Source organism: Schistocerca nitens, chromosome 7, assembly GCF_023898315.1.
Source record: "Schistocerca nitens isolate TAMUIC-IGC-003100 chromosome 7, iqSchNite1.1, whole genome shotgun sequence".
NCBI lineage: Eukaryota > Metazoa > Arthropoda > Insecta > Orthoptera > Acrididae > Schistocerca > Schistocerca nitens.
This window is the reverse complement of record NC_064620.1, coordinates 100,292,128-100,317,709: the sequence shown is the minus strand read 5'-3', so window position 1 is coordinate 100,317,709 and position 25,582 is coordinate 100,292,128. Positions and strand designations below refer to the sequence as shown.

The following is a 25,582-nucleotide window of genomic DNA, read 5'->3' as shown; positions in this document are numbered from 1 at the left end:
AGTCAGTACTGTTCCTGGTGCTCATGGTGCTTTTAGAGAATGGTATCAACAGAAGCTTTGATAGCAGCTTTATTTTTTCCTCTGCGCCCTTTATGGGCCCAGCGAAACCACTATCATCACAACTGATTCATTTTGGACATGTTTTATGTGATTAGGTGGCAGCAGAATTACAGGCTATAAGTACTAATTAACCTTGTATTTCTTTCATTTCCTTAAAATGAAAGGTGATAATAAAGTTGAAGTAGCCTAGCTGAGAAATGTGTGAAAATTGTATTTTATTATGTGAAAAAAAGTTTTAAAAACCATCTCATTCCAAAAGCTTCATGTGGAGGTTTGTGAAAGTTTTGTCTTGTCTGATAAATGCTGTGCATAGAACACTCTATGTTTACTGTGTGATGCTCATCGATTCTCGGGGATCCCTGTAAGTCAATGACAGTGTTGTGGAGAAAATGACATTTTATAACACTGCCAGTAAATGTGGGTGAATTACTTCCCAAAATATGCTCCACTTAGCACTCATTATTCCAAAAGTACATTATTAATCACTGTGATCAGGAAAAGTGTTTGTTGAAATGTTTATTCCATCGATCTAAAGCACACTGACTGTAATATTTGATAAAATACTTCTACAGTAGATATGCCTAAATCTCCAATGAATGCAAAAAGCAATCCAAGTGCTATATTTAGTAGTATATTAGGCCACCCCTTTTGCAGCAAGCAAAATACACTAGGAGAATAAAATCTAACACCTTCCCTTTCCTTCTTATTTCCCTCAACATTGATTCTAATGAATTTGACCTGAGGATCTGCAACTGCTTATGTTACAATTGAATGGAAATTTTTAGAACTATAAAACATTTTCCCCGAATTTTCTGGGAATTTGAGATGACTGTCTCTTCTGTCAGCATCACCGATTTCACTTGGAAAGTTCTGTATGTTAAATAAATCCTTTATAGTATGTTAAATAAATCATTTATCTATCTAATCCAGCAATTCCCGCCACAAATGGGTGCCGGATTATTGAGAATGCGAAATTTTCTTTCATTCATTTATTTTGTTTGTTTATTTTGAAAACATAGGGGATGTAGTATACTGTACTTTATTAAACCGAAGGATACAGTTTTAAAACATAGAGGATATACTTCATTAAATCCAAAAATACATTAATTTTCAAAGAAAACTTAGTCTTTGAGTGTACAATATACTGTACATAATTATAGTCATATCACTCCCTATGAAACGTGCCCCTAATTTTTAACTGTCGCAGTGATGATAGGTGACTGTGGCATGCTTTACCATGCAACTGCTTCACAAGCATTACATCAGTACTGCAAGTATCCGGTTGTTGCATAATGTACTCCAGGAAGAACTCGGTAGCTTCAGCACCAGTGGTGTGAGACATCTTTATGCTCTCTCCTCCTGTGTCCTCTTCTTTGTTACTTACATCATTACTTTCTTGCACACTTTTGATTATTTCTTCATCTGTTAAAGTTTGGTCCATATCACAGTTTTCCTCATTCAGCCACTTAATATCATCCATCATCATCATCATCATCATCATCATCATAAATTTCTTTTCCTCTTGGGAGGTTGTGAAACATGTCAGTGTACAAAGTAATTGATAATTCTGAATTGACTGGCTCATTGCACTACTGGATGCAACTCGGCATCAATGGATGGTCACAATTTTCTCCAGCTCGTTATTATGGGAGCGCTCTTCTCTTTATTCCATGCTTCGGCTGCTTGGAAAACATCACATATGTTAATTGCTTTCCATGCCATCAGCATAGTTTCGATAGTTGTTTTCACTTTCGCTCAGCAAGGAGACGAGAAGTGAGTGTCGGTAATGAAATTTGATTGATTCCAAAATTCCCTGGCCCATGGGCTGAATTAGAGCTGTCACAGTTGGTGGGAGAAAGAGTGCTTGTATACCGGCAGACTTTAGAGAAACATGTGAAGGATGACAGGGAACATTGTCAGTTACAAGGATAGCTTTCAGTGGAAGCTTTTTCTTCTTTAGTTCTTTCCTCACTGCTGGTACAAACATTTCATGGAACCAACGAGAGAATATTTGTCTGTCCATCCAAACTTTCTTCTGAGCACAATACTGCACTGGTAGAGTATTTATGTTAGTATGTTGAAAACAGTGTGGATGTTGGGATTTTCCAACTACCATAAGCGGTAGTTTATGACTCCCATTTGCATTACAACACGCCATTAATGTTATGCGCTGTTTCTGTTGCTTGTAACCACGAGCTTCCTTCTCGTTGTTAGCAGCTAATGTTTTTTAAGGAAGCATCTTGTAAAAGAGTCCTGTTTCATCAGAATTATACAAGGAATCACCAGTTAAATATTCTTCCTCTGTTATTTTCTGTATCTTGCCTACAAACTCGTCAGCATCCTTATCGTTAGCTGAGTGACTTTCCCTGGCGACTGTCAGCTGCCGAATGCCATGTTGTTTTTTCCAGTTAGACAACCTTCGCTCACTGCAAACAAGTTACTACCTCCAAGTTGTTTGTTAAATGCAGCTGCTTTTTCCTTTATAATCGGGCCACTGTCTGGAATTCCTTTACTGCGTTGTTGTTTGAACAATCTATAAACAACTACATCCAGTTCATCATTCTCTCTTTCGCATAACTTTCCATTTTCCTAACTCACTATCCATTTTCGTTGAGTACTGTTGAATAACGTCTTTCTTTTTGATGTCATAAATAGTTGTTAGTCCACATTGAACTCGGCAGCAATGGCTTTCTGCGAAGAACCGTGATTTAATTTATCTAAAATTTTGAGTTTCTGCTTGAGGTCTAGCATAACGTGTTTCCTTTTAGAAGACTATTTTGAACTGTAAAGAAAGCTAAAATTTCGAATAAAGTATTTAAAGCATTATTTAACTAAGCATTGTTGCGCTCGATAATTGATTGTGCACGTGTTTTTGGATGTGCACCAGATTACTGAGAGGCCGAACTACTGAGGGCCGGATTAGTGAGAGCCTAGTGTATTCAGTAAAAGGCCCATGCATGTGGAGGGGTTGGAGACAGTCTCACAACATTTTGGTAGTTGACTCCACAATATTACAATGGTTGTGACTCCTATTGTCAGAGCCATGTCTTGAAAACTTCTTCTGGTTTCCAGGAACCTGTAACAATTCTCATTTCATCAGCTGTTGATGGCCCTAAAAAATGACATTATTTCGTTGTAAAAATCTATAGTTGCATGATTGTTGGTTAGATATTGATATTTCGCTTATTAATCATATGGCAAAATATTCTCCTCTTTGTGTACTATAATATGTCAAAATCTTGTTTCGATATCTCAAACCATTTACGAGATACAAGGAATGTTAAGTATATTTCATTCCGTCTTCTTCACTCATGCGCGAGTTCGGAACGAAGCACTTTATATACGATCAATTTTCCCGAGATTGGTGATAGATAGCGATATCCTTCTAAGTTTACTGGATAATTCAGTATGTTAACATCATTTCTTACATAGAAACATACTACCACCAAACACAAAATCACAATGACCTTTGTTTTTCAAAGTAAAAACTGAGCATCACCCCCACGCCCCCCCCCCTCTCTCTCTCTCTCTCTCTCTGTGTGTGTGTGTGTGTGTGTGTGTGTGTGTGTGTGTGTGTGTGTGTCCCAAAATCATTTGAGAAAGATCGTAGATCGGCCGGGTTGCGTGTAAGCCATCAACGCAGTGAAGTGAGCCTGCTGGCTGCTGCACCACTCCCTAGCCCCCACTATACCTGGATGTGCAGCAGAAGCAGCACTGTAGCAGCTGCCCGATACACAGATCCACTCAGTACTGTTGCGCCACCCCACTATAATCCAGGACAAAGCCAGGCAGGACCCTACAGAGGATTCAGAACATCTCAAAACATCCTGTCTTGTTAGCCTTTACTGTTTACCTCTCTCTGATTGTGTGACAGCAGAGGATCCTTGGTAAACATCGCACGGCTGATGCACATATGCCTTATTGCAGAGGGACGGGTAGCATTCTATTGTTGAAGTGAAGACGAGCTATGGGGTAAGGCCCTGGAATAAAACCTTAAAACCTTGACAGGTGTACAAGCCATAAGGTGTTAGCCACACCAGGACATTCGGGCAGGGAAGGGGTAGGGGGAGGGGGTTCACAGAAGAGGGGAGAATTTCTGTGGGCCGATAATCTGAACATAAAAATTTTCAATTCACTGAACCTAAAAGGAGAACTAACTGGATGGACCCTAAGAATTAGAATGCTGGCCTGAAAACGAAATCCTGTATTGGATTTTGAAATGTAAGAACATTAAGAGAGACGGGACAATTAAGAAAAATTGAAAAAGAGATGGAGAACTACAGGTTGGATGTACTGGAATTAAATGGAAATAAGGTGGAAGTTAAAATATAGAATAGTGGAATGCTGCTTTATGCAGGACAAACAAGTGAAGATGCAATGCCCAAGACTGCTGTAACACTCTTACCTATAATCTGCAAAAGAAGCCTACTGGAATGGAAACCCCAGGAAGGATAATGACTGCACACTTAAAAAACAAGTGTATGAAGTGAAATGTCACTGCAATTCAGTGCTAAACACCTACTGATGTGACTGAAAGAGACTTAAAGGACACATTGTGCACAGAGATAAATGGCTTAATCATGCAAACCAATCTCGGACAAAAAATTTTAATGGGTAAGTTGAATGCAGAAGTTGGTTCAGATAATGAAGGGCTTTAACGTGGTGTCCATGGCATAGGGAACAGAAATGTGAATGGTAACTGCTGATAGATATGAATGTACTAACCCTCAATTTTGTGAACATAAGTCTGATCACACAACTTGTTGTTACTACTGTACTACCTGCTGATAACATGTAGGTCCATTTGTATCACTAAAGCGCTGCCAGCTATATGCATTATTTTGTATTATTGGTTTTGTTCTTATCTTTGGATGAAATAATGCTATGCTACAGAGTAAACATGGCAGTTATGATGAAATCTTGTAATCGAATAAAGAAATGGCCGTTTGGTGAATCTGGTAATGACAGTTGTGATGCAGATCCTATTACATACCAGAGAATACATCAGTTACTGAAAATACTGCAAGTGTGGCTTAGCATTATATTGCTACCTGTCTTACTTCATATGGGTTAGGCATAGCATTTATTAAAATTTAGGTGACTTTACTATTGTTAAGAGTACATAAATTTAATGTAAAATATATCAGTGAATGCTTGCAAAACTGTTAGCCTCTCTTCCATTTCACCTTTTAACAGAAAAGCCTGTTATACATGTGTTTGAAGGTTATTATTGTTTCTGACCTGACATTAAATGCTGTTGGTTAGTGTCATTTTTATCCCATCTTAGTCCTCAACAAATGTTTGTTTTATTTTTGAGAAGTAGGTAGCAGGTCACCACATCCTACACTAGATTGACCACTTCACACCAGAAAAAGGAAAGATGTGTTGCTAAGAAGACAAGAAACAAGTGTAGATGAAATGAAGGCGGGCCATACAGAAACTATAAAGGGGAGTTCCTGGACACTCTGTTGGCGAATTGTGTAGTTGTCCACTGAAATCTGAAGGAAAAACTGTTGAATGTGAAGAATGACATTTTTAATTGTCTCTGGAATCTGGAGAACTTGGACATACAAAAGTCATATTTATTTTGTCTTATGAATGTCCTTCTCAGGTATTGTTTAAAGGAAAGTGCGAGTATTAGTTGAGGACAAATTGGATGAAAATCAGTGTGGGTTAGGCCTCTTAGAGGTTGTCAGGACCAGATCTTCGGCTTACGGCAAATAATGGAGAAGTATTAAGAGTGGAACAGGGAATTGTATCTATGCTTAATAGATCTAGAAAAGGCATATGACCGGGTTCCTAGGAGGAAGTTATTGTCTGTTATATGAGATTATGGAATAGGAGGCAAACTTTTGCAAGCAATTAAAGGTCTTTACATAGATAGTCAGGCAGCAGTTAGAGTTGACAGTAAATTGAGTTCATGGTTCAGAGTAGTTTCAGGGGTAAGACAGGCTGCAACCTGTCTCCACTGTTCATATTATTTATGGATCATATGTTATCAGGAGAAAGAAAACTGGCATCCTACGGATCGGAGCGTGGAATGTCAGATCCCTTAATCGGGCAGGTAGGTTAGAAAATTTAAAAAGGGAAATGGATAGGTTAAAGTTAGATATAGTGGCAATTAGTGAAGTTCGGTGGCAGGAGGAACAAGGCTTTTGGCCAGGTGATTACAGGGTAATGCAGGAGTAGGTTTAATAATGAATAAAAGAATAGGAGTGCGGGTTAGCTACTACAAACAGCATAGTAAACGCATTATTGTGGCCAAGATAGACACAAAGCCCATGCCCACTACAGTAGTACAAGTTTATATGCCAACTAGCTCTGCAGATGATGAAGAAATTGATGAAATGTATGACGAGATAAAAGAAATTATTCAGATAGTGAAGGGAGACTAAAATTTAATACTCATGGGTGACTGGAATTCGTCAGTAGGAAAAGGACGAGAAGGAAACATAGTAGGTGAATATGGATTGGGGGGAAGAAATGAAAGAGGAAGCCGCCTTGTAGAATTTTGCACAGAGCATAACCTAATCAAAGCTAACACTTGGTTCAAGAATCATAAAAGAAGGTTGTGTACCTGGAAGAATCCTGGAGATACTAAAAGGTATCAGATAGATTATATAATGGTAAGGCAGAGATTTAGGAACCAGGTTTTAAATTCTAAGACATTTCCAGGGGCAGATGTGGATTCTGATCACAATCTATTGGTTCTGATCTGCAGATTGAAACTGAAGAAACTGCAAAAAGGTGGGAATTTAAGGAGATGGGACCTGGATAAACTGACTAAACCAGAGGTTGTACAGAGTTTCAGGGAGAGCATAAGGGAACAATTGACAGGAATGGGGGAAAGAAATACAGTAGAAGAAGAATGGGTAGCTGTGAGGGATGAAGTAGTGAAGGCAGCAGAGGATCAAGTAGGTAAAAAGACGAGGGCTAATAGAAATCCTTGGGTAACAGAAGAAATATTGAATTTAATTGATGAAAGGAGAAAATATAAAAATGCAGTAAATGAAGCAGGCAAAAAGGAATACAAACGTCTCAAAAATGAGATCGACAGGAAGTGCAAAATGGCTAAGCAGGGATGGCTAGAGGACAAATGTAAGGATGTAGAGGCTTGTCTCACTAGGGGTAAGATAGATACTGCCTACAGGAAAATTAGAGAGACCTTTGGAGAGAAGAGAATCACTTGTATGAATATCAAGAGCTCAGATGGCAACCCAGTTCTAAGCAAAGAAGGGAAGGCAGAAAGGTGGAAGGAGTATATAGAGGGTTTATACAAGGGCGATGTACTTGAGGACAATATTATGGAAATGGAAGAAGATGTAGATGAAGATGAAATGGGAGATAAGATATTGCGTGAAGAGTTGGACAGGGCACTGAAAGACCTGAGTCGAAACAAGGCCCCGGGAGTAGACAACATTCAATTAGAACTACTGATGGCCTTGGGAGAGCCATTCATGACAAAACTCTACCATCTGGTGAGCAAGATGTATGAGACAGGCGAAATACCCACAGACTTCAAGAAGAATATAATAATTCCAATCCCAAAGAAAGCAGGTGTTTACAGATGTGAAAATTACCGAACCATCAGTTTAATAAGTCACAGCTGCAAAATACTAACGCGAATTCTTTACAGACGAATGGAAAAACTGGTAGAAGTGGACCTCGGGGAAGATCAGTTTGGATTCCGTAGAAATGTTGGAACACGTGAGGCAATACTAACGTTACGACTTATCTTAGAAGAAAGATTAAGAAAAGGCAAACCTACGTTTCTAGCATTTGTAGACTTAGAGAAAGCTTTTGACAACGTTAACTGGAATACTCTCTTTCAAATTCTGAAGGTGGCAGTGGTAAAATACAAGGAGCGAAAGGGTATTTACAATTTGTACAGAAACCAGATGGCAGTTATAAGAGTGGAGGGGCATGAAAGGGAAGCAGTGGTTGGGAAAGGAGTGAGACAGGGTTGTAGCCTCTCCCCGATGTTATTCAATCTGTATATTGAGCAAGCAGTAAAGGAAACAAAAGAAAAATTCGGAGTAGGTATTAAAATTCATGGAGAAGAAGTAAAAACTTTGAGGTTCGCCGATGACATTGTAATTCTGTCAGAGACAGCAAAGGACTTGGAAGAGCAGTTGAACGGAATGGACAGTGTCTTGAAAGGAGGATATAAGATGAACATCAACAAAAGCAAAACGAGGATAATGGAATGTAGTCGAATTAAGTCGGGTGATGCTGAGGGAATTAGATTAGGAAATGAGACACTTGAAGTAGTAAAGGAGTTTTGCTATTTAGGGAGTAAAATTACTGATGATGGTCGAAGTAGAGAGGATATAAAATGTAGACCGGCAATGGCAAGGAAATCGTTTCTGAAGAAGAGAAATTTGTTAACAGCGAGTATAGTTTTTAGTGTCAGGAAGTCGTTTCTGAAAGTATTTGTATGGAGTGTAGCCATGTATGGAAGTGAAACATGGACGATAACCAGTTTGGACAAGAAGAGAATAGAAGGTTTTGAAATGTGGTGCTACAGAAGAATTCTGAAGATAAGGTGGGTAGATCATGTAACTAATGAGGAGGTATTGAATAGGATTGGGGAGAAGAGAAGTTTGTGGCACAACTTGACTAGAAGAAGGGATCGGTTGGTAGGACATGTTTTGAGGCATCAAGGGATCACAAATTTAGCATTGGAGGGCAGCGTGGAGGGTAAAAATCGTAGAGGGAGACCAAGAGATCAATACACTAAGCAGATTCAGAAGGATGTAGGTTGCAGTAGGTACTGGGAGATGAAGAAGCTTGCACAGGATAGAGTAGCATGGAGAGCTGCATCAAACCAGTCTCAGGACTGAGGACCACAACAACAACAACAACAACAACAACAACATGTTGAAATCAATAGACTGGCTGGGTGAGGTTAAGATATGTCAACACACAATAAGCAGTCTCGCAAATGTGGATGACTTAGTTGTGATGGCAGATTCGATTGAAAGTTTGCAAAGTAATATTTCAGAGCTAGATCAGAAATGTAAGGACTATGGTATGAAGTTAAGCATCTCCAAAACAAAAGTGATGTCAGTGGGAAAGAGAGATAAACGGATTGAGTGCCAAATAGGAGGAACAAAGTTAGTACAGGTGGATGGTTTTAAGTACTTAGGATGCGTATTCTCACAGGATGCCAACATAGTGAAAGAACTGGAAGCGAGGTGTAGCAAAGGTAATGCAGTGAGCGCTCAGCTAAAATCTACTCTCTTCTGCAAGAAGGAAGTCAGTACAAAGACTAAGTTATCTGTGCACCGTTCAATCTTTCAACCAACTTCGTTGTATGGGAGCAAAAGCTGGGTGGATTCAGGTTACCTTATCAATAAGGTTGAGGTTATGGATATGAAAGTGCTAGGATGATTGCAGGTACTAGTAGATAGGAACAATGGCAGGAGGATGCCCACAATGAGGAAATCAAAGAAAAACTGGGAATGAACTCTATAGGTGTAGCAGTCAGGACGAACAGGTGGTGGGGTCATGTTACACGCATAGGAGAAGCAAGGTTACCCAGGAGACTCATGGGTTCAGCAGTAGAGGGTAGGAGGAGTTGGGGTAGACCAAGGAGAAGGTACCTGGATTCGGTTAAGAATGATTTTGAAGTAATAGGCTTAACATCAGAAGAGGGACCAATGTTAGCACTGAATAGGGGATCATGGAGGAATTTTATAAGGGGGACTACGCTCCAGACTGAACGTTGAAAGGCATAATCAGTCTTTGATGATGACGATGACAATGATGATGATATAAATGTCCTGTGAAAAGGAGGTATGGTCAGATCTCGCCACAATTTTGTCATAAGAAGTCCTACAATTTAAACATCAGTATAGAAGAGCAGTTGCAGCATGTGTGCAAAAAGTCTTTCCTTATTGGTCCATGATCTTCAACACACCAGAGGCTGTTTGAACAATGTATTTAAACAAGTTGCAATGTAACAATATTGTGAAAAGGAAAGTTGCTACTCACCATGTAGTGGAGATGCAGAGTTGCTGATAGGCACAATAAAAAGACTGTTGCAGAATAAGCTTTCGGCCAATAAGGCCTTTGTCAAAAATAGATCACACACACACACACACACACTTGCGACCAAGTGTAAAGCAAATGTGAAAGACACGTTGAGTAGTTATTGGCGGTTTGCCATTTTGAATAAACTGCTCAATGACAAAAGCGCGGTGTTCACACACACACACACACACACACACACACACACACACACACACACAGCCAGAGACTGCAGTTGTGTGTGTGTGTGTGTGTCATCTATTTTTGACAAAGGCCTTATTGGCCGAAAGCTTATTCTGCAACAGTCTTTTTTATTGTGCCTATCTGCAACTCAGCATCTCACTAAATGGTGAGTAGCAACTTTCCTTTTCATAATATTGCTACATTCCATCCTGCATTTTCCATTGTATGATTTAAGTTGCATTGCTCGGTCAAAAAGATCAAAGGAGAAAACATGAAAATTGTCCAAATCATATTCCTGAAACACACCTTCATACCACACATATTGTAGCTAAATGCAAAAACCAGATAAAATATATTTTAGTAGTGATTCAAATATAACAGCATTATATTGCGATTATGTTGTGAGGTACTGTTAAGAAAGAAGGATTCAGTCTGTCAGTCAAGACAAATACAGGCAGCTATTCTGTCAGCCTTATTATATTGGATTTCAACTACCAAAGTCAGAGATTTGCAATACTTGTGATAAACTGCTCATTATACTCAGAAGTTCAGTGAGTACTGAAGGTGGGAAGAAAAAAGGCCCTTAAAGAAAAAGAGCTGCACATGAGAAGAGCTGAAGCTTTGAGGTAATAACTTCAAGAATTGAGTGCTGAAGCAAAAGAAAACCTGGAAAATATACATACAGTTTCTATTGTAGCCACTCTTATAAGGCCATAAGCCATGATTTTAAATAATTTTGTTACTATTTTTCTAGGTATAAGAAGTTATAGTTACATCAACTTTTGTTTTGTGCAAGCCAATAAATTCAAGATAATAGTGTCTCAATCTCATTTTTCAATTTATCTCAGCTCATCTTGTCTCACGTTGTTACCTGGCTTGTGTAAGTGCTTATTGTGAAACTATATAGTGTAAAGGTATTCAAAGCTTTAATTACAGAAGTACCTTCCATTTTATCTGAAAGTAATTATCTTTGTGAGAGGGAAAAGTTTTATTATTAAAAAGGAATGTTTTAATTTTTAAAATGGAATCAGGAAAGTGAGGTACGAAATTTCAGTGGACACAGATTTATTCAGAGCTTGAACTGTGAGAACTTCAATTATTTTTGATCACTACATTATGCAGCCCAGTGCAGTAATGGTCAATTTTTTAATAAAACTGAATGAAAAATTAACATAGGTATAGGATCTTAGACTGCCAGCATTAATGAACGTTGACTTTATAACAACTCGCAAAAGTAACTTTTCATGTGAAAATTACAGCCCAACAGGAATAGTTACAAAGTTGAAACATTTCAAGGAGCTGTTAAATCCATGATGACAACAAAGAGGAACAGGTGAGCGACGTTCGGGAGGAAGTCGTAGCAAATAAACATATAAATCTGCAGTATCCCACAGAAGATGAAATTAGGATTGCTTCAGACAACAAAGCACTAGAGCTCCGAAATGCCAATAATAGTTGTTCAAATGCTCCATTCCTTGTTTAAGAAAATCTGTGGGAAAATAGGCTGGTAGTAAACAGAAAAATCAGTCAGATCGTAACAACTGGCATCCTGTTACATTGCTGTCAGTGCCCAGTAAGACCCTCACCAGAACTATCTTAAATAGGGTTAAAGATCCACTTGGATGTTGACTGCATAAAGACAGTTTGGTTTTTGGGTACAATCCAGTTGTTGATTTATAAATACTTTCAGGATCATCTTGGAGCAATTTAAAGGATTTCAAGCAATCAATACCTATCATTCATTGATTGTAAGAAGGTGTTTGTCTTTGAAGCATAAAGTGCTAAGGCAGGTTTGGTGGAAGTATAATGGCTGCAGATATCGTGTGCCCACAAGCGAAATCTCGGAGGTAGCTACCAGAGACCGGCAGGGAATATTTTATCTCCAGCACTTTTTCAACAGGGTGCAGCAGAAAGAACTCCTCTATTAGGGAAACTAAGAAAAATGAAACCAAGTAAGATAGGACTTTTTATTTTCTGAGAACACACTTAGTGCCATTTAAGAATATGCAATATTAATGTGTTTTAAACAACATGCCACTCAAATGGCTTCCTCCATTTTTGATGCATTCTCTGAAGTTGTCCATTAATCTGAGAGCTACGTCGGGTATGATTGCTTTAACTTTTTGAGTTAACATTTCCTTGAGGGCTTCTAAAGTTTGAGGGCATTGTTGGTACACTTCGGACTTGAGATACTCCCACAAAAAAGTCATAGGGTGTCAAGTCTGGCAAATGTGGTGGCCACGCTATATCACCACGCAAAGAAAGGACATGTCCAGGAAACATTTTCGTCACCAATGCCGGTGATTTGTGTGCTATGTGGGCTGTAGCACCATCTTATTGGAACCACACATTCTCAAGGTCATTAAATAGCTTTCCTAGTTTATGTTGTAGGAAGACGTAGCATGCCACAGTACCATTTGCTGTTTACAGTAACATCCTCACTACGTTCTCAAAAACAAAACAAAAAAGGGGGGGGGGGGGTGGTCCAACCACACCAAAATTAAAAACTGTACACCACACTTACTTTCGGACTATGGAGGGGTCATTGATGGAGTTTCAGGGGGTTGTTTTCAAGACCAGAACCTGCAGTTTTGTGTGTTTACTGCACCTGACATGAAAATGTGCCTTGTGTGAAAAAATCACATCATCTTCTTGGTGAACATTCTGAAGCCTGTCTTGAAACAGTGTTGTACGGACTTCGTAATCTCGTCCACTCAATTCTTGAACCAACACAACCTTGTAGGGATGCGTTTTCAAATCTCAATGCAAGATTCTTCTCAAATTTTGATCTGATAATCATAAGGCTAATGCATGGTCTCTTGCGGAACTTAGAGGAGATTGTTGAATGGAACCTTTTGTCTGTCGTCGACCTTGAGGGCCACGTTTCAGTGCATAACCTGGCTCTTGAAAATTTGAAACCTATGAATAAATGGTGTTCCTGATCGGGATCACAGTCCCGTCAACCAAGTGTAAAGCAAATGTGAAAGACATGTTGAGTAGTTATTGGCGGTTTGCCATTTTGAATAAACTGCTCAACGACAAAAGCACTGTGTTCACCTGACCAAGCCATGGCGCACACTGAAAATGGCATGCATGCAGATATTAAGACATGCCCCCCCCCCACTCTATTTTGTTGCTGCACACTGCCTCTCAAATTGGGGACTTGTTTATGTGACATCCTGTACTTGTCCTTGATTGAAGTAAGAAAAGAGACACAGCAGGTAGGAGAAGAGGAATCCAACAGAGATCCCATGAATGTCTGGAGGATTTGGGCTTCGAAAGCAGTATAGTTCTAGTAGCTTAAAGGCTGAAAAAATTTAAGGATAAATTAAACTTTCGGGGGGGGGGGGGGGGGCAGGATTCCTGGTGACAAGATAGATATACGAGGGCTGTTTTCTTTCTTCCACCCCAACCTCCTATTGGCTGTAAATAAAATAAAAATGTACAGAAAATAATAATTTTATTACCAAAAGTACAGTAAAGTCTTATTTTTGTACATAATCGCCAAAACAATTGAGGCACTTGTGATACCGTGACACAAGCTTTTCGATGCCTTCCTCGAAGAATGTTGCCACCAGAGAGGACAGGTAAGTCTTGACGGCGTCCTGAAGTTCTTCGTTAGTAGTGAAGCGCTGCCCACCTAACCATGACTTCAGTTCTCGGAACAGGTGATAATCACTTGGTGCTAGGTCCGGGCTGTATGGTGGATGTTCAAGAACTTCCCGTTTAAACTTTTTGAGGAGATCTTTTGTCATGTTGGCACTGTGTGGTGGGGCGTTGTCATGGATCAAAACAACGCCAGACGAAAGCATTCCTCTGCATTTGTTTTGAATGGCTCTGTGGACACGACGTAAAGTTTCACAATAAACTTCCTTGGTTATCACCGTAGCTTGCTCCATAAAGTCCACGAGCAGCACTCCTTTATGGTCCCAAAACACAGTGGCCATTGTTTTTCTTTTCATCAGTGAATGTTAAACTTTTTTGGCTGGCTTGGGGAAGCTGTGTGCATCCACTGCTTTGATTATTCCTTTGTTTCAGGATTGTCATAGAGGACCCACGTTTCATCGCCAGTAACAATCGACTTAAAAAAAACGTTTCCCTCATTGGCATAACGTGTGAGAAACGATAATCCTGACGCCATCCTTTGTGTTTTGTGGTCGATACTCAGCATTTTTGGGATCCAATGTGCACACAATTTCCGATAGCCTAGGTCTTGAGTCACAATTGTGTACAAAGCAGACCTTGAAATGTCTGGAAATTCATCAGACAGTTTGCTAATTGTAAACCTTTGTTTGCGTCTCACCACCTGATCAACACGCTCAACGAGGCCTACAGTGGCGACTGACTTGCGACCTTGTCCACCTTAATCATGGATGTCTGTTCATCCTTCTTTAAATTTTCGACACCATTCCCGAACACTACCATCACTCATAACATTGTTACCATACACGTTGCTTATTCTGCGATGGATTTCCGCAGCACTACATCCTTCTGCTTGCATAAAACGGATTACGCTTCGTAACTCACATTTGGCGGTAGCATAGAGCGTAGTGGCCGTGTTTACACGGACGTAGCTCAGCTACGACTGCCTCACTGCAGCTGAAAACGGCAGAGGTTGTGGTGGGGGAGCTGCGCAATCGCATGACGCGCAGGTCCGGCCCCTCCCTACCTCTTACTTGCTTAGATGGACGATCGGAGGTTGGAAAAATAAAACAGCCCTCTAGGTAAACTAGAGGAAGTGAGAATAAATGCTTGGAGTATGGAAGAACCTCTGTCTGTAGAGAAGCAGCTGGTAGAGAGTTTCAACTTGTTCTTCTACCTGGGTATTGTGGTGACAGATGATGGTGGAGCTAGAAAAGATATGAGGACATACAGTAGGCTAATGCTGCCTTCATACAACTGTAGCCAATGTGACAACAGAAACACCACATACAAAACAAAAATTCATATTTTAATACAAATGTGAAGGCTAATCTTCTATACACCAATGAAAGTTGGAAAGTAGACAAGACAAGAATGTAACATCATAGTTACAGAGCTTCGCAAATAGGTGTCTCTGGCACACCATGAAAATTTTGTGGCCAGAAAAAATAGACTGGAAAATAAACAAGACATGTCTAGAAATTCAGATATGTGAAAAAAGTGGAGTTGGTTGAGGCACCACTGAGAAAGCCAGCAGAGCTGTGGAGAAGAAGGCATTGGAATGGAATCCCCAAGGTACAAGAAAGAGAGGCAGCCCTAGAGGTACAGGGAAGAGGGCAGGGGAAGTGGAAGTAAGAAGAGTTGGCAAGAGCTGGTTGAAACTGAGGGAAATAGCCAAAGACAGAGGTGGATAGCAATGTCGCCTGGATGCCCCATGCCCCCAAAGTGGCCAAGGGAATTAAGTTAGTTTCTTAGTTTTAATGTGTGCTATTTGTTGAGAAGAGGGTGTTCGTACGAATGAATCCATTTACTATAATGCATTTTGATATATCTTATCAGCACCTTTACTTATTCATTTTGTAGAGTAATATATATATGTTCACATCGTGGTTTATATTTTGTGTTGATGTTGACTGTGATCCTCATCAAAAAAAGGGGGGGGGGGAGGAGGAAGTTGGTTGCTGTGATCTGTAGACTTGGTGATTCACTGTTTTTTTTTTTTTAATTAGGTTCATTGGTAAATTAAAGGTTAGAGTGCTATTTCACAACTAGTGGCTTTCTAAAATTTCCTTATTTGAAGTATTAAAATAATAGGTGGTGTTTTTTCTATTTCAGATGTGACAGTAACACTTGGCCCTGAATTTGATCTGCCTGACCAGCCCTTTAGCAAGATAAATGTTTTGCTGTGTGATTGTAAGACTATACTTGGAGTTTATTGGAAAATTCCTCCCCCTGATAAACCACAGTTTACAAAAAAATACTTACTAAATGGAGACAAACTACTGAGGTAAAACAAACACAGAGGAGATTCTGAACATCCATATTCGTTGATTGATTGATTGATTCGTTCTCATACTGTGTTCTATAAATCCCACTGTGATGGAAAGCACTCTCGGATGTGGAAGGAATCAATGTATACATTAACAGCCAGAAACAGCCACTGCACTGTATTTCGGTACAGTAAAATAATGACAAATTATGACTTGTGCTAAAGTGCTGTAATGACAAAATTATAGGAATTGCACACAGAAGTACTGTTAGCGTGTCGGAGGGGGGACAGTGATTTGTTGTGAAATGACCATGATGTGTAGTGAGGTTGAGTAAAATGCAGTTGTGAGTAGGGACACTGCTACCACTGTAAATTGAAAAAATATTCATGTTCTCATAAATGTGCAAGATAAGTGACAAAATTAATTTTCTATCTAGAATTGAGACAGTAATGTTGGAGGCAATATGTAAACTCCATTTCTGTTATGTGAATGAATAAAATTATTACAATAACAGGATTATAATTTCAGTGATAAAATTTTGCTTGAACAGTATCCATAACATCTAAGTATTTGAATTAATTGAAAACCAGCCTCTGACCACAGAAAAGTAGCAAGTTAAGTGTTGATCTTTTTCTGTGTGTTGCTAATAGTATATTTATTAAATTTTGTGTGTGTTTCTCTGTTTAAGAGGTTTAATCTTGGCTTTTTATAAGTGTAAATTCATTCAATGTGTAGCACTATAGTTGCTACGTAGCTCATTAACACATCAGCATCCATTAGTAACACATCAGGAGAGTAGCAAGTTGCATATCTAGGATTGTCTGCTTTTTTAGTTCACTTCTTCAGTTAGTCTTGCTAGGATGTGTGCATTCTATGTGCCGATGCTGGAGGAGCTGGCTACAGTTCGTGAACAGCTGAATGTACTTTTTGCTATGGTCAGTCACCTCGAGGCTGTTGCCTCTGGGTGTAGCGGTGGCAGAGAATCTGGCCTGTCGCATGGGACACCTTAGGTGTTGCTTGTTCTGTCCATGGGCTCTGCTTCAGAGGCACCTCCCAGTGCACCTGACGCACTGGATGTGCCCTCACAGCAGGCTGAGTGGCAGGTGGTAAGGTGTTTCCGTTGCTCGAGGCAGAGGGCCAGTGTGGAGACTGGACACTTGGCCTAACTGTGAGTGGACAGGTGGCCGCTCATTTAGCAAGGTATGGGCAGACATATGGGAGAAGGGGTTTACTTGTTGTGATTTTGTAGACTTTCCCGGCATAATAACTGCTGATATTCTTCACGGGTTTGCAGCCGGATCATGTCATCGTCCAGACCTAACATTTTGGTGGACCAGCTGGCCGCCATCTTCAGGTGAGTTAATGCTCGTGCACTGCCTCGCTGGAAACTGAATTTCAGCCACAACGATGGAAACCTTTATACACCACGGACAGAGCACTGCGCGAGATGATGGACAGCCGCCTCCTAGGCAAGTAGACACGCAGCACACCGCTGAGAGAAGACAGCAGAAACGATAAATCGCAACAGCACTAGTTGGAAGAATCCAGTGATTGAAAAGAAGAGCATTGTTGTTTAATGTTGGACAAAATCGGATTCCACATCTTACTTAGAAGAAAACCTTTATCCCTGTTAATAATATTACTTGATAATCTAATTTCAATGGATTCTTTAAGAACACATTCCCAGTAGCGAGAAGCAGGAGCGATCAATTGTGTCTTGTTATACATCATCCTGTGTCCCTTGTTAAGGCAGTGTTCCGCACTGCTGACTTCTCAGGCTGGAACAACCGAGTGTGCCAATGATGTTCCACACACCAGTCCTGAATAGTTTGACCAATATACTTCTTTCCACAGTGACATGGAATTTCATAAACCCCGGGCTTCCTCAAGCCCAAATCATCTTTAACTGAGCCAAGGAGGGCTCTAGTCTCAGCCACCGGCGTAAAAACACTTTTAATATCATATTTTCTTAAAATTCTTGAAATTTTGGATGATATACTTCCCGCAAATGGTAAATGAGCAACAGCTTCAAAAGTATCCTCTATTGGCTCGCGCGACAGACCAAACTGAAGAGTATGGCCTATTTGTTATTCCATACATCCATTCTGTTTAAAAACAATCTTCAAATGATCAAGTTCTCCTTTCAAATGTTCCTCGTCAGAAATGGCATAAGCTCTTTTCACCAGAGTCCGCAAAACTCCACTACATTGGTGTGGTGGATGACAGCTAGTCGCATGAAGATAGTGGTCAGTATGAGTAGTTTTCCGATAAACACAGTGTCCAAAAGTCCCATCATCCTTTCTTTGAAGTAAAACATCAAGAAATGGAAGTTTACCATCACTTTCAATTTCCATAGTAAATTGAATACTTTGATGTAGACAGTTAAAATGATCTGACAAGCAATTCAAAGAATCAATTCCATGTAGCCAAACCATAAAAATGTCATCAACGTATCTCAAAAAAACATTTTGGTTTAAGAAACAAAGTTCTGAGTGCCATGTCCTCAAAGTCTTCCATAAAAAGGTTGAAGACTATGGGGGCAGTGGACTCCCCATAGCCACTCCGTCAGTTTGCTCAAAATATACATCATTAAAAAGAAAGTACGTTGAAGTCAACACATAACGACATAACTTGGTGGTTTCTTCACCTAATTTCTCACCGATTAGTAACAGGGACTCTTCAAGAGGAACGCGAGTAAAGAAAGAAATAACATCAAAGCTGATTAGCAAGTCAGAAGGCCACAGTACAAAGGTTTTAATCGTCGGATAAAGTCGGATGAATTTGATATGTGATGTTCACATTTTCCCACATATGGCCTGAGGACTGAAGCTAAATATTTGGCCAAATTATAGGTAGGGGCACCCAAGTTGCTGACAATGGGACGCAGAGGAATACCACTCTTATGAATCCTAGGTAAACTATAATATCTCGGAGGAACCGCCGCACCAGGATGAAGTTTCTTGATGACATCACTAGGTAAGGAGCTCTTCTTTAAAAGTGAGAGAGTCTTCCGTTTTATACAATCCGTGGGATCATTTTGATTTTCCGATAGGTGATTCCTCTAACAAAAGATCCATTTTGGCGACAATTCTCATGTGAGAGAATAATAACAAATATGCCGTGCTCTTCAGTCTGGTCCGTCACGCGAGCCAATAGAGGATACTTTTGAAGCTGTTGCTTATTTACCCTTTGCGGGAAGTATATCATCCAAAATTTCAAGAATTTTAAGAAAATATGATACTAAAAGTGTTTTTACGCCGGTGGCAAAGATTAGAGCCCTTCTTGGCTTAGTTAAAGATGATTTGGGCTTGAGGAAGCCTGGGGTTTATGAAATTTCATGTCACTGTGGAAAGAAGTATATTGGTCAAACTATTTGAATCTGTGTGTGGAACATCATCGGCACACTCAGTTGTCCCAGCCTGAGAAGTCAGCAGTTCGGAACACTGCCTTGACAAAGGACAAAGGATGATGTATGACAAGACACAATTGATCGCTCCTGCTTCTCGCTATTGGGAATGTGTTCTTAAAGAATCCTTTGAAATTAGATTATCAAGTAATATTATTAACAGGGATAAAGGTTTTCCTCTAAGTAAGATATGGAATCCGATTTTGCCGGACATTAAACAACAACTGTCTTCTTTTTGATTATTGGATTCTTCCAACTAGTGCTGTTGCGATTTATCGTTTCTGCTGTCTTCTCTCAGCGGCGCGCTGCGTGTCTACTTGCCTAGGAGGCGCTGCCCATCATCTTGTGCACGCGCAATGCTCTGTCCGTGGTGTATAAAGGTTTCCATCGTTGTGGCTGGAATTCAGTTTCCGGCGAGGCAGTGCACGAGCATTAACTCGCCTGAAAATGGCGGTCAGCTGGTCCGCTAAAATGTTAGGTCTGGATGATGACATGATCCCGGCTGCAAACCTATGAAGAATATCGGGTTTACTTGTTATTGGGAGCTCCAGTGTTACACGTGTTATGGAGCCCAGTCTGCCGGGGGGCCTCATCTGAGAAACGGAGGTGGCCTTGCCTATGGCTATCAAGCGTGTAAGGTGCAGTCATGGCACACACTGGCACCGACGATGCCTGTTACGTAGGTTCTGAGGTGATCCTCAGTTTGTACAGGCGACTGGCAGAGGTGGTGGTGACTGCTGGCCTGGCACACAGGGTGCAAGTAGAACTTGCAATTTGCAACATCATTCCCAGAGTTGATAAGGGTCCTTGGATTTGAAGCAGAGTGGAGGGACTCAACCAAAGGCTTCGTCAAGTCTGTGACGGTCGTGGCTGCAGATTTCTAGATGTGCGTTATCGTGTGGGGATTTGTAGGACTCACCTTCATAGGTCAGGGGTGGACTACACAAAGGAGGCAGCTACTCGGATAGAAGAGTACTTGTGGAGTGCACATGAGGGATTTTTAGGCTAGGTAATAGTTTGAGGTGCTGTGATGAACACTTGTCAGTCAATATGCAGCAAGGGGAGTCAAATGGTGTCCAGAATAAAAACGCAGACCATCAAAATTTTATCAGTATACTGTCGAAGTATTCATAATAAAAGTTCCTGAATTTACTGCTCTCCAGGAAAGTTCTTGCACTCAAATTTTTTTGGGACCAAGAGCTGGCTGAAACCCGGAGTGGGAAGCTCAGAGATATTTAGCGAGTCATCAGTGTACAGGCGCTGATGACCGTGATATTCAGCGCCTTCCAGATGCAGTAACAACAAGAAGAGCAACAACAATTTAGTGAGTCATGGGACAAAATATCAGAAAGACATATTGGAGGCCATAGGAGGGGAGTAATCATTGCAAATGTCAAATATTGTCATTATTGAGGTTTAAGTTGAGTGTGATAGTGAAGTCATCTGGTCACGTATAACAGGCGCAGGTAAAACCATGTTAATAGTTACATTTATTTACTGGCTACCTGATTATGCTGTGACAGTTCTAGAGTCATTCAAAGGAAGTCTACAGTACTAATTGATGACTTGAACCAGCCAAGCATGGACTGGGATGCCCATGGGTTCATTTTGGGGGGTGGGTTACAGACAGACATTCATGTGAAATACTTTTGAATATGTTTTCTGAAAATTGTCTTAAGAAGCTAGCTCAGCAGCCCACACATAATGGAAATTTCTTAGACCTTATAGTTACAGATAGGCTGGACCTTATTTACAGAATCAGTATAGAAAAGGGGATTAATGATCGTGATGTCACTATAGCAACTTTGATTATGAAAATTAATAAATCAGTCAAGAAAGCTAGGAGAGTGTTTCTGCTAGATAGAGCAGATAAGCAGTTATTAGCATTTCAGTTAGACAGTGTATTGGCGTCACTTAGTTCCATTTAGCTGGATGTAGAGGAATTATGGGCAAAGTTTAAGTAGATTGTAAATCTTGGTCTGAAGAGATATGTGCCTAGTAAGTGGATAAAGGATGCAAAAGACCCACTATGCTTTAATAATGAAATTCAGTGGATGCTGAGGATGCAGAGGCTGTTCCACTCTATGTTCAAATGGGAATTCACAAATGACAACATGGGAAGGTTTGTGGAGACTTGTGCATCTGTGAAAAGATCCAAGTGCAAAACATACAGCAATTACTGCTGTCACACCTTAACAAAAGATCTGGCAGAGAAACTGAGAAAATTCTGGTCGTATGTAAAACTGCTTAGTGGGGCTAAGGTTTCTATTCAGTCCCTTGTTGACCAGTCTGGCGTGACAGTGGAAGATAGCAAAATGAAAGCCGAAGTTTTAAATTTCACATTCAAAAAATCATTCACACACATTCGTGCAAACATACCACCATTGTGACTATTGGACAGACCCCCCCCCCCCCCCCCATGCCTAGTAATAAGCATAGGCATAGAGAAACAACTGAAAGATTTGAAAACAAATAAATTACTAGGTCCGGATGGAATTCCAGTTAGATTTTACAAGGAGTGCTGTATAGCATTGGCCCTGTACCTAACTGAGAATCTTCCCACAGCAAGTCCAAAGCAACTGGAAAAAAGCCCAGGTAACTCCAGTAAAGAAGGAGAATGAAAGAACGGACCTGCAAAATTACGGATCAATATCCCTAACTTATGTTTGAATCCTTGAACATATTCTCAGTTCGAATATAATAAACTTTCTTCAGACTGAGAAGCTTATGTGCATGAATCAGCATGGTTTTAGAAAGCATTGCTCATGCGAAACTCAGCTTGCCATTTTCTTACACAATATTCTGAGAACTATGGAAGAAGGGCGAAAGGCAGATTCCATATTTCTAGATTTACAGAAAGCATTTGACATGGTGCCCCATTGCAGACTGTTAATGAAGGTATGAGTGTATATGGAATAAGTTCACAGATATGCAAGTGGGTCGAAGAAACTAGATGAGAGTGTATCATCAGGAGTGCCCCGTGGAACTGTGATAGGACTGCTGTTGTTATCTATGTACATAAATGATTAGGTGGGCAGGGTGGACAGCAGTCTGCAGTTCTTTGCTGATGATTCCAATAGTGTGATTAATTGCCACTAACTCTAATGTGGAAAAATATAAGATAATGCGGATGAGTTGGAAGATGAAACCTACAATGTTTAGATACTGCATTACTAGTTCTGCTTGACACAGTCAAGTCATTTAAATAGCTCGGTGTAACGTTTCATTGCAATATGAGGTGGAACGAGCATGTGAGAACTGTGGTAGAGAAGGCAAATGGTGGACTTTGGTTTATTGGGAGAATTTTAGAAAAGAATGGTTCACCTGTAAAGAAGACCACATATAGGATGCTGGTGTGGCCTGTTCTTGAGTACTGCTTGAGTGTTTTGGATCCATACCAGGTCAGATTGAAGGAAGACATTGAAGCTGGCTGGTATAGATGTAGAAGTAAATATAGATGTGATCATGTATCAGAAAGCATACTACTGGTAAGGAACAAATATGGTACCACTGTTTGATTAATTATACACTGCTCTCTAATGACCTGTAAATAGTAGCACTAAGTTATATTTTGTGGAATAGTTATGTATTTGACTCAGATGTTGTAATTAACATGTTCTCTTACTTACCAATGTATATTAACCAATTTGCCATAGTATGTTATATAGGCCAGGTACCTGAGAGCACCTTAAGTGAATATCAGCACAGCAGGTGACTATAAACTTATTTGTATACATGATGAAGTCTTTTGAAATGTTCTATTGCCCAATATTGTGGCCTTTACTTCATCTGATCTATACCATAAAAATTAATGAAGGTGTCCAAAATATCAGTATCTATGTCTGTCTCTCAATTAGAGAGATTAGTATTAATTGCTAGTCAGTAACATGAATGTCAGTGGTTCTTAATTTAACTATTGCCTTTAAAGATTTTTTATCCTCTTGTATAACATGTTTAATGTCCTTGCACTCTACATGTCTCATATGTATTACTTTTTGTTTAATTTTGCATTGGTCATGGTTATAAGTGATAATGTTAAATTACCTAGCTTTGGTTGTTTTGTTGCAGGTATGCTTCTAGAAAGGGATTTATTGAAGCGCTAAAACTGGATGAAAAGATTAAAAATCTCAGTGACAAAGTATCAGATTTAAACGACCAAGTTATGTTGTCACTTTGGGACATTGTGAGAATAAAAGAGGTATTGTGTCTTGTTGGAAATGATCCTGAACTGATGAACTTGCTTAAGTTAGATACTCCTTGGACAAATACGTCCTGTGATGTGGACGATTTATAAGATTTGTTTGTAGACGTACCTTGTTTTCTGTGACTGATGATTTTACCTGTATAATTTGTTTTATTTTAAATTACATTTACTGAAATGTGTGCTTTATTGGTGTTTCTTAGCTATGTGAGATGACTGGAGTTAATATCCTCAAATTAGCTGTGATTTAAAAATACCCAGAGAAATAGATTTGTAAATTTCTAAAGTGATGCTTTCATTGTGCTCTGTCATTGGCAGATAAACATTAAACTGTTTCCCATTCTTGTGTGTTAGGACAGACTTAACTCATGGACATGATACATCAGGATTTTGTTTGAGAAGTAATTAAGGTAGTAGAGGCTATAGGGGTATGCAGTTGTCTTAAGATTACACTGGGTAAGTTTATATGGTTGCCAACACTGCTGATGGTATCTAATGTAATAGTCTAGTGTGTGTACAACAGCAGTTGAAGAATCCATATTGCCAATTGTTTACCCAACTTTATTTAGCATTCACAAGGTAAAATATTTTTAGTCCTTCGTATGTAAGTTTTGGCACTTAATACCTCTTTGTGTGTATTTTTGTTTCCCATGTCACTTTACAGTACAGTCAGTTCGTAACAAAATGCTGTGGGTCATAGCTGTTTGTACGAATGATGCTGACTCATCTAGCACCAATTCTCTAAAATTCTACACACTTGGTCGAGAGAATCTGACAACAGAAAAAACCTCAGATAACGAAAAGTGAACTTTTTAATCAAGATGATGCGGGAAGTGATATTTTTCCCCTTTGTGTGACTGATTAACCACCAACTGAATGTCCAGCAAAATCTGCTGAAGGACCTGATAAAGCTGCTGACTAAAGAGTAATAACAGATAAATCCTTAGACCCTACAATGAGTTATAGTAGTCCTTCTCGAATAGGACTACAGGTATTGAAAGTCCTATTTTTAGGTGTTCACCCAATTCTTTTATTTCCTCAATCGAGGTGGGGGGTGTTTCGAAGAGCAGACCTACATAAAAATCAGATAAGTACCTTTCCCTCATTCAGAAATTACTTAGAAGAAAAAGAAAAAGAATATACTTGGAAGAAAAAGAAAAAGAATAACAGGAGACATAGGATGCAAAATTGAAAGGAGTGGCAGAAAGAACTGCAAAGAAAAAGCAGAAAACAGTTTGGTACAGATTTATTGATGACATCATGATCTGGACTCACAGTGAAGAACAGCTCCAGAATTTCCTTTCCAACCTCAACTCCTTTGGTTCCATCAGATTCACCTGGTCCTACTCCAAATCCCATGCCACATTCCTCGACGTTGACCTCCATCTGTCCAATGGCCAGCTTCACACATCCATCCACATCAAACCCACTAACAAGCAACAGTACCTCCATTATGACAGCTGCCACCCATTCCATATGAAACGGTCCCTTCCCTACAGCTTAGGTCTTCATGGCAAACGAATCTGCTCCAGTCCTGAATCCCTGAACCATTACACCAATAACCTGAAAACAGCTTTCGCATCCCGCAGCTACCCTCCCAACCTGGTACAGAAGCAAATAGCTAGAGCCACTTCCTCATCCCTTCAAACCGAGAACCTCCCACAGAAGAACCCCAAAAGTGCCCCACTTGTAACAGGATACTTTCCGGGACTGGATCAGACTCTGAATGTGGCTCTCCAGCAGGGATACGACTTCCTCAAATCCTGGCCTGAAATGAGATCCATCCTT

At 39.9% G+C, this 25,582-nt stretch overlaps 1 protein-coding gene across 9 annotated transcripts in view; it reads left to right on the top strand.

Annotated features, from left to right (window-relative positions):
- Positions 1–23,976, top strand: part of LOC126195344 (uncharacterized) — a 63,122-nt gene extending 39,146 nt beyond the window's left edge. For 8 of the 9 annotated variants that reach the window (XR_007538590.1, XR_007538588.1, XM_049933917.1 and 5 more), the window contains 2 exons: positions 16,033–16,204; positions 23,662–23,976. Coding sequence is in view for 6 of the 9 variants with exons in the window: in XM_049933917.1 (XP_049789874.1) it covers positions 16,033–16,204; positions 23,662–23,887 (398 nt within the window). In the remaining 3 variants the exon portion in view is untranslated. The remainder of the gene's footprint in view (positions 1–16,032; positions 16,205–23,661) is intronic. The other variant, XR_007538589.1, reaches the window with a different exon arrangement.
- Positions 23,977–25,582: the final 1,606 nt, after the last annotated feature.